General features: G+C 38.1%; 2 protein-coding genes across 3 annotated transcripts; one reads left to right on the forward strand and one right to left on the reverse strand.

Annotated features, from left to right (window-relative positions):
* Positions 1 to 659: 659 nt before the first annotated feature.
* Positions 660 to 3,047, reverse strand: LOC131779099 (neuropeptide SIFamide receptor-like). 2 transcript variants are annotated; one of them, XM_066172631.1, is made up of 2 exons: positions 2,950 to 3,047; positions 660 to 2,019 (listed from the first exon to the last, which is right to left on the reverse strand). In XM_066172631.1, exon 2 carries the CDS (start codon positions 1,806 to 1,808, stop codon positions 741 to 743), a length of 1,068 nt encoding a protein of 355 aa, XP_066028728.1. In that variant the 5' UTR covers positions 1,809 to 2,019; positions 2,950 to 3,047; the 3' UTR covers positions 660 to 740. The 2 variants fall into 2 exon arrangements, with proteins under 2 accessions (XP_066028728.1, XP_058951620.2); XM_059095637.2 differs by having other exon boundaries at positions 660 to 1,925; positions 2,950 to 3,018.
* Positions 3,048 to 3,969: 922 nt separating this feature from the next.
* On the forward strand, positions 3,970 to 9,394 carry LOC131779669 (ubiquitin-conjugating enzyme E2 Z-like). The gene is made up of 7 exons (XM_059096246.2): positions 3,970 to 4,089; positions 5,458 to 5,530; positions 5,752 to 5,939; positions 6,322 to 6,436; positions 6,704 to 6,816; positions 7,815 to 7,905; positions 8,830 to 9,394. The coding sequence occupies exons 1-7, from the start codon at positions 3,983 to 3,985 to the stop codon at positions 9,034 to 9,036; spliced, it is 894 nt and encodes a 297-aa protein (XP_058952229.1). The 5' UTR covers positions 3,970 to 3,982; the 3' UTR covers positions 9,037 to 9,394.
* Positions 9,395 to 9,698: the final 304 nt, after the last annotated feature.

Genomic DNA, 9,698 nt, shown 5'->3' on the forward strand with positions numbered 1-9,698 from the left:
GTGTTAGGGTGTGGAGGTATTTTGAGCAATTTGGTATAAGCACAAATTAATACCAGATGCCGTTCGCACAAAAAGAAACGAAAAGATGGTCATGTTAAGTGTTAGGGATGATTGGATATTTTCTTTCATATCACTAGATGCTTCATTCATCACTTTACGGGTTTACAGTTGGCTTGTTAGCTCAGTTGATAGAACACTGCACCGGTATCGCAGAGGTCATGGGTTCAAATCCTGTACAGGTCTGAATTTTTATCAGGCCATATTCTCATTACTGCTTAAGTTGTGTTCATTACTGCTAAGATCATTTTCAAAATCACTAACTACTTTCCTTTTACACTTTATAAGGCAACTGGGATCAGGCAGTAGCACTGATCCATTTGAGCTCTAAATCGTGATTATGTAACCGAGGTTATAATCACTGGTAGCTAATTTTCAAGTTTGCAGGTTCTCTAACCCTTTAACTCTCATAATTTGATTGTTAATTCTCCCCTCTAGCTCCTGCACACTTCCTTGTAAATTGTTAGATCACGATAACAACTTCTACCTGATGAGTGTGCCGGAGTATTCTCTTTATCTGTGCACTGGATAATGTACGAATATCATAGGGAGAAGATACATGTTAATCACTTCTGGGGATTTGGGAGCTAAACTCTCTCCTCTACTGTGCCATTGCAACTTTTCTTTGGGGAATGTTACGCGATGGTGCAACTTAGCGTGACATAAAGTTTGCGTGACGTTTTCTAACGCTGATGGACGGTTTCTGAGTGTTCACCCGGCAAGCCAACCATTTGGTGAGTACTGTTTTGTATTGCCTCCACTCCATTTACGCCCTTAAAACAACACGGGAAGAACTTTTCTAAGATAAGCCTTGCTCCATGGCGAAATTTGTCATTGAAAATGAAATAGATCCAGGGATTGAGGGTGCTATTAGTTAGAGTCAAAAACCACGTTATAAACATGAGGTCAATCTTACCGCAAAGATAATGAAAGCGGCTAAAACAAACTATCAGTCCAATAACTAGAGGCAAACGAAACAAAATCAACGCTGCAACAATAGCGATAAGCATTGCCAAAACCTTGTGTGTTATCCGTTCCCTCCTTTCCTGAGTCGATGGCAGTTGGTTTCCGGGCGGTGCAGCCCGACTGATTTTAAATCCAATGGCAACGTAAAGAGCGATGATGATGACAAGTGGTATAGCTATTATGGTGGTGTAGCAAAACAAGAAATATGAGACTGCCAAGCCTAGCTTCTTAAATTCAATGGCGCAGTAAAGAATTCCGGGGGGAACCTCCACTACCGCGATCAAGGCGAATAAAGGGGCAGTAAACACTGCAGTGAAACTCCACACGGTGATAATTATACGACGGGCGAGTTGAATCGTGATTATTCTTTTCATCGGATAAAACACCAGAAAATAGCGATCCAACGCCACTATAAGAAGACTTCCGGTAGAAACCAAGATTGGCAGTTGAGTAACGAAGAAGGAAAAGCGACAGAGGATCTGACCAGCTACTCCTCCGACAAGCCATCGAAAGTTATAAACAGTCAAGACAATATTCTGAGGAACCGCATAAGCAACCACTAATATGTCGGCCAAGGCCATGTTCACGATGAAGTAATTACTCGGAGTTCGCATTCGCTTGTTGGCGTTCTTGTACACTATTGCAATCAGCAAGGAGTTTCCGATAAGACTGAAAATTAAGACGACAAGGTAGGCTGCGATTTTAACGCCAGTTGTCATGGGATTTAAGCTGGTACTGTTGTTGTCTGAAGAAGGGAGTGTTGTGCTGATGGTCGAAGAAGACATTTCTGTCAGACGCCCAAGAGTTATTTCGTTTCTGCCAATCTCGTTATGTTCTCTTTGGTTTTATGTCTTTAGAAGAAAAAAAGATGATGTCTTCCGGGCTTGTTTTGGCGTCAAGACCTTTTTTTCCAAAGAGAAAATTTCAATGCCTTTGAAGAGTTCTCTGCCCTATCTAACTGTCGTTGTGGTTATTAGTTTAACGATGTTGAATCACCTGTTTCGCACGGAGAGTTCATTTTAAAAGTCATCAACAAAATCTTCATTTAATTAGAAATACGACATTTCGTTTCTTTGTTTTGAAGATAACTATTTACGAAACACTTAGAATATATACTGGTATATTTAATGATCTTAACATTTCTGGCACCTGAGAACAAATTTTGAAGTAAAGAAAATTTATTAAAAACAATTTTTGTTGACTGTTCGGTTCTGATAATCTTTAATTGAATGCAAATGACAGGTTCATTAATAGCTTTTCTTTAACGGAAACAGCAAGACTCTGTTTGAAATTACCTTCACAACTAGTACTCCAATAATTAACACCAGTGCAATTTTAATTTTCAATCATTTGATCTTATCGAATCTTTTCAATCCTGCACTCCCACACTGGCGCATAATCCAGGTGACTTAACCGTCAGAAGAGGAAATTAAATTATTAGAGTTAGAACGAATTGACTAACTCGATGTTTTTTGTGTACATTAAAACTCTCAATATCCCTTCCCAAAGGGAAAAACGCCGGGCTTTCGTGCAGGATGACTGTGATTAAAAATAGCATTTTTAATAATACTTTTATCTCAATAAAAATCATTAGCAATCGCAAGGACAATGTAAAAACAAACCCGAAGATTTGCACATGTCGTGAAAACACCATGATCTTGGGTGATCTTTGCAATCATAGTTTCGCTTATCCATAACTAATAAAACAGTTGTCGTGCAAAACTGCGTTCTAAGCCATCTCTAATTTAGCCAACTGTTTTATCATCTTTTGTCGTTGATTTGCATGAACTGGGTCTAAGACCGAAGCTTAGGTGAGATTGCTGTAAGTCGTTCAAGCACGAGGATAATATCCGACAAGAAATAAAGACATCGAGAAAACTTATCAAGCACTAAGATTATTTGGGAGACACATGAGGAACCACTTACCTGTATGTATGCGTGATGTGTTGCATGTTGGTTGTACTGTTTACCACTTACCAAGGATATTGCAAGGCATGGTCATCTCTAAGACGGCTGGGCTTAAGCGACCCTACCCTGACCGTCTCCTGACCCCAGGCCTCACCGCGTACGCGTGATCAAGTCCAAAGCCCAGGGAAACAAGCGGTCCTAGCGATGCTTTGAGATGCCTTTCATTGTCCTCATATGATATTAATCAAAAATATAATAAAATTCTCGAACGTGATTGGCTATCACCAGCCCGATTTGAGCACTAATAGGAAAGCGTGCGCGTCATGCTTATAATTGGACATTGTGGTAGGAAAGTTAAAGGGACACTTAACACCTTGCGGTCGTCCGATTTTGTTAATTACTCGTGTTAGTACCGACCGAATTGGACTCCACACGGTCCTATTACCTTTATAAATCTTAACTGTATTTTTTCAATCACTCGAATAAACAACCAAGCTTGAAAAATTTGTCTACTTTTAAAAACAAAAGAAGTTATGAAATTGCCATATTTCCAAACAAACATCTGATACTCTCACTAAGTTTGAAAAAACCTTTCAAGGGAAATTCTGTAGAAATCTCTGACTACCGGACAAAAAGTATTTTCAGAAACCTGTCCGGCGGCCTGACATTTTAGGAGAAATAGATATGAGTATTCATTAAAGTTTGACTCCGAATATTGCTTTTCCAGAGTTCTGATTGGTTCACTCAACTCCGGTTATCAGCTCGTATTTCGAGTCATTGTGCCAACTGTTGCGGAGCTGAATTGAAAAAGGCCCCAAATATCCAAACGTTGAAATTCGATAAAATAATTATTTCATTCGCGCATGGTGGACACGAGACTGGTTATAGCCAACTCAGCGCTGCGTGCCTCGTTGATATTTACCCTCACACATCCAACGTGCGTTCACTTCACACAACTTATTTTAAAGTGCGCGCGAGTAATTCCCAGACTTCTCTCTATTGTTGAGTCTGAAATGAATGAATGACGTCACTAATGCACACTTTTCACAACATGGCGGAGAAAGGTTCCGGGTTGGAACTGTCATCAGAAGCCCCATGGCAGCGTGTTAAACATCCTACGGCCAATTTTTCTGCACTTTGCCTTTTCAGAATCAAGAGGTAAGAGCTGTAAATATTTGGCAATGAGATTCGACTTTCCTCCCTTCTGATCCTCTAAAGATCATCTGGAGTTTCACTTTAACTATTAGCACCTCGGCACAGAAAGACAGCTAGCTAGCGGCTGTGCATACGACAGATTGTCGAGAGATCAATGATTCACTCTTGTGGGAGCTCAAACAGCTATTTCCATTTTAAGTTTTGACTGTCTGACATAAGCTGTGCCCGTTACGAGCTTCAATAAAGCGGCCAGCTGATAGAAGAATGATTTATTGTAAATACTAATATTTGTTATGCAGAGCGGTAAGTTTTGACAAGTATTTTAGGAAACAACCCTTTATAGCTTTCAGTGAAAAGGAAGAGCGACATGTTTCTGTTTGTGGTGAAAAGTATTTTAAAAAAATTTCCTTTGAACTTAGTGTTATACAGTAGGTTTTAAATATTTGCATAGGCAACAAAAAAGCTGGTCTCAATATTGTAGAGAATAGTGTCGTCTTTACTTGAAAAAATCGATTATTCAAAAATTTATTCAAATACACCTGTTTCATGAACACAATTTTCTTCCCGTCAACCGGTTGTACACAGGAAAGTAAGTTAAGCTAAATCAAAGAAGGAAATATTCTTGAAATAATTTAAGTGTTCTTTGATGGTCTTTCAAGGAAGAATAAAAAACTGAAACCTGTGAAACTGCACAACCAAATTCAAATTTCTCCTGGTCAAACCTCCTCCTTGTGGGAGATGCTGTGGTGTAACAGGCAGCATGCTGGACTTCAGGCAAAAGGTCCAGGTCTGAAACCTGGCTGGGTCAATGTGGCAGGTTCTTCTGAAACATACTTTACTCTCATTGTCTCTCTCCACCCAGGGCCAAGTTGTTCAAATCACAAATAATTAATCCTTTAAATCCCACAAGTGATTAGCATGTAATTTCTCCCTATAATATCCATACATTATCCAGCAAACAGATGATGAGAATACGTGAACCCATCAGGCACAAGTTGTTATCTTAATCTAACACCAAATTCTCACAAATATTTTACTAGGGAAATGTGTACCAGCTAGAGGGGAGAATTAACAGTCACATCTTGGGAGTTAAAGGTTAAGCTAACTGAGGTTCAGCCAATAATTTTTGATTTAGTTCATAACTTTGCAGACAGTTTTAATTGTTGATGTTTTTTCCTTCAGCTTTGTTTTACACTGAGGCCTTTATGCCAATATGCTTTATTTCAAGAGACAACTCAGCACCTGACTGCAGGATTAAATATTAAAATTACAAGAAGTTACAAGTTTACGCTTCCAATATCAAAGGGTAAACATGTCAATGAAATCCAAACAATCTCACTTTTTTTCATTTGATGTTTTTTTTCTGCCTAGAGATATTACGAGCATGTACAAAGAGCCACCTCCTGGTCTGTACGTAGTAGCAGATGAAAACGACATCACAAAGGTTTGTGAAAAATCAAACAGGATATTAGAGTCAGAAATTTGACTGTTTTTCAGGGAAAGTGTGTTTTGTTACAATGTTGGGATCCAAAAACTCCAACAAGAATATCCAACCCTAGTGTTTTAATCAGCATTATTTTGTTGAGTGATCTGTGCCTAGAAAGAATTCCTTTGTAGTTTGGGATATTAATGAATAATATTTTTATTTAATATTTTTTTTTCCAGGTTCATGCTTTGGTCATTGGTCCTCGTGGCACACCATATGAGGGGGGGTTTTATTATTTCCTTATCGCCTTTACCCCTGATTACCCAATCAAACCTCCTAAAGTACGTCTATTGACAACAGGAAATGGGAGAGTCAGATTTAACCCCAATCTGTACAAAAATGGCTTAGTTTGTCTTAGTATTTTAGGGTAAGCAGTTCTTTTAACTTTTTTGTTGTTGTTGTTCTTTTGCCTTTAAATTGTTAATTTGTTCTGTTTGTACAAATAGTGATACTGGTAATGGTTATACAAGAAAGAATGTAATGGGTGAATTTCATGGTAGGGCAAAAAAACCATAATTTCATAACTTCAGCCCAGGTTACAGAAAGAGAGACAAAGTCTACCTAACAAGGCTGACTCATCTATGTCAGCAATTACCAGAGAGGTCAAAGGTATTTCAAGAGCTAATTTGCTCTGCAGGAATTTTTTTTCAAAGGCTACTGGTGTTGAAAATTCATGCACATCACATTTGACTGTCATATGATTTTGATTGCTTATTGTTGTTGTCTAAAAAACTATTTTTCATACACAGAACATGGCCTGGCCCTGCATGGAGTCCTGCCCAGACCCTCTCTAGTCTACTGATATCAATCCAGTCTCTTATGAATGAAAAACCATATCACAATGAACCAGGATATGAAGGCAAGGTTGGTTAAAGTCCTTCAGAGTCACACTGCTTCTTAAGCCAAATAATTGTTTTTATTCCAGTTCTATATTAATGCAATAGTCACTGATGGGAAGGAGTTTTGTGTGCAGCTCTCACTTTTGAAAAAATTATATAAGACAAACTACCTATATCCAAATTCCAAGTTAAAAATATTGCTGCCTGGATGGATGAGACATTTATCCCTGGAACAGTGCACTTAAACATAGTGATGCAAGGAGAGTTTATTTAAGTTTTAGTTAATTTTCAGGAGGCCTACAAAGATGACAGCAAAAGATATAATGAATGCATTCAGCATGAAAACCTTAGAGTTGCTGTCTGTGATATGTTAGAAGGAAAACTAAATTTTCCTCCAGCTCTCAGGTGTGTGCTTTTGATCAAATATCAGTGATTTCTTCTTATTACAATTAATTTTAGTCGTACTTTTATTAGGTATTAATAATTACTTTTGTTGAGAAAGAAATGGCTCACCAACCATAGAGAATTATGGTGACCCCTTTACTCCCAAACTCTCACTAATTCACTTCTTCTCAGTGTCTGCCCTGCATTTTTTATAATTTTTGCTCTAAGAATTCAGCATGAGAGCAAAAAATTGTGCCCCCATTGACATTCCCTTTTTTTGTCATTAAAGGAAGGCTTATATTCTGTTATACAGTGTATTGAATGTAGGGAAAACTACAAATTGGCCATTGCTGGGGGTGAAATGGTTGAAGTTAAGGTCTCAGACTCCATTAGAAAGCAGCCCCCTCCTGTGAAAATAATTGGAAATTTTATTTTCAAGGGGAAGAGTAAATGGTCAATGGTTGTGTCCTGGGGGTGTAGGAAGGCATTTTCAACAGGGTGTCCTAAACCAGTACCATACTAGACCTAAGAACATACAGGGATGGGTTAATTAGTTTTTCTTCCAGAAGAGGTCATATACACCCCCTAGAACTTGCTCCTCATGAGCCATACCTCTGGGTCCATCTCAAAAGCATGAGAAAAAATGAATTGTGTGGCTCTTCATTAGTTTGAAAAGGTGATGTCACCCGAATATTAGTAACTTGATCAGGTGTTGGTTTGAATGGGCTTTGAAAATTTAAGGAATTAATTTTGAGGTATAATATTTGAATGGGTGAGGGTTGAGAGGTCACAGGTCTTGTAATTTAAAAAGCGATACAATTTTCAAGGTTGTGCTTGTCCTGGCAAGAAAATAACAAAACTGACACAAACTACTCAACTACCAGCAGAAATGGGATGAGAATTGAAGTAAAAACTGTGCAAAAGATGTTCCAAGGGGAATGTGGAAAGAGAATGAAGCATCCAGAAGGGAAGGAAAAGCAGGGAATAAATCTTATCTATGAATGTAATTACTTTTTCAGAAAACGAATGGAGAAGTTATTCCTTGGGTTTTATGACAGATATTCATCAGTTGTTAAGGAAAATATGCTCTCTAATGGAAAAAGGATGAAGGTAAGTAAGTCTTTGCCCCTTTCTTCTCTCCATGTGGTGACTGTGTTGAAGACGTCAGATGCACTTTGTTGAGGTAAGTAGTACATGTATATGATTGCTGGAAGAAAGTTAGGTTTTGCAGGGGTGGGAAGGGGGGTTGTCTGTCATCTAATTCACTTTCTGTTCCATGTGAGGGTATTCCATTAAGAACTGCAAGATTATTGCAATAGACTGTGATATTTTGCAACACACTGTGCATCAGTCATCATCAGATTGAAGTCAGGTAGAGCAGTGAAATGTTTACCCTGGTTTACACCAAGTGAATCATCAGTTTATGGATTGTGTCAGCCACCTGGTGATGAATGGTGCCCACTCTTAAGTATAGTGATGTAAAAATTTAATTCTGACATAATCAAACATGTTGTACTTCTAATTTATTTCTTGTGTCCCTGGTTTAAGAAGAAATAACATTGACAAAATTCATGTGGTTCCCATCATGGTTTGACTTCTAGGGAGGGGGAAGGGTTCTTCCTAGAAATAAGTTAATGGGGATATGTTGCTGGTGGGGCCGTATTTTAATGACTGGATGGACCATAATTTTCTATAGAGCTACGAGATTGAGGGTGCACATTTTTGGGATTTTGGGTGTAAGAAAAGTCAGGTAAGAAGGAATTTAAAAAAGGGGAAGATTTGCAGTTAAAAAGCTGACCAAGGTGGGGTCTATGATTGGCCACAGAAAAGACTCTAATGGGGTAAGGGTTTAGATTTGATAGACCAGTGCCATATACCCAGCAAAGACTGACCCATTTACCTCATCCCCCCGGTTTGATTCTTTAGTCTTGTTGCAAAACATTTCAGAATGAAGGTGCACAGAATGATATTGCATTTTTATATACCATGGAATTGCAATCTGATACAATAGATACGACATTCATTTGCTCACAGGATCCCTTCGGGGAGAATGAGGGAAAGTTGGATTATGCGTCGATAAAATACAGACTTGACGCAATTAAGAGCCGCCTTGATGAGAAGAAGGCTATGGGGCATGAATTGAACGACTCATCGAGTGAAGAAGAAGAACAACGGCAGACAAGAGAGGAGAATGCTCCAGAAATAGATGACTGGGATGCCTTTCTATATGACGACGACTGATTTGAATTCAGGAAAAGAATTTTTTTTTTCGATTACATCGTTCAGGACACAAAAGGATGTGTCAAACCGATGACCATTTCATAAGCTATTTATACTGTTACTGTTTTACAGGTTTCATAAAAACGCAAGGTGAATTATATTGTAAAGTAAGACACAAAAGAATAATTGTACGCACATCGAGTTCCAGATTTCTAAGCCTTACTAGTTTGTTTAACGTTAGTGTTATACTTTCAAGATTTCTTTAGCAATGCGTTTTTTCGGAGAACTTTGTCACTGTTTAAATTAACCCAACCAAAAGCTCTACTCGAGGAATATTAATGTTAGAATATTTCTTAGCAGTTCCAGTACATTATCTTTTATGAAAAGAAGGCTAAGAAGTTGTTAATGATGTGTTAAAATGTAAGGGTAAGTATTTGTTTGTATATATTCTGCATAAACGAAAGTACTTAAAATTTTATCGAAGCGATGTGTAAATAAAACATTATTAAATTTGCGTACAATGTATGTGCGTTTAAGGTAGATGGATGCCATTTTGTTCAACTTCCGAGAGTTTACAATGGAGATTCTGAAAAAATCTAAATTTCGTTTTGGCTTGGTCACCTTTGAGATTACTGTCAACAAAACAGGGTGCCTCTCCGGAAAAATTCGTCATGGGAAAAATT

Source organism: Pocillopora verrucosa, chromosome 9, assembly GCF_036669915.1.
Source record: "Pocillopora verrucosa isolate sample1 chromosome 9, ASM3666991v2, whole genome shotgun sequence".
NCBI classification, from domain to species: domain Eukaryota; kingdom Metazoa; phylum Cnidaria; class Anthozoa; order Scleractinia; family Pocilloporidae; genus Pocillopora; species Pocillopora verrucosa.

Bases quoted from the DNA above. Each gene is read 5' to 3' on its own strand.
- LOC131779099 (XM_066172631.1), bottom strand. From the start codon at position 1,808: ATGTCTTCTTCGACCATCAGCACAACACTCCCTTCTTCAGACAACAAC.
- LOC131779669 (XM_059096246.2), top strand. From the start codon at position 3,983: ATGGCGGAGAAAGGTTCCGGGTTGGAACTGTCATCAGAAGCCCCATGG. The intron at 6,437-6,703 runs GTTGGTTAAAGT...GTTAATTTTCAG, and splicing joins AACCAGGATATGAAGGCAAG to GAGGCCTACAAAGATGACAG. The intron at 6,817-7,814 runs GTGTGTGCTTTT...TTACTTTTTCAG, and splicing joins AATTTTCCTCCAGCTCTCAG to AAAACGAATGGAGAAGTTAT.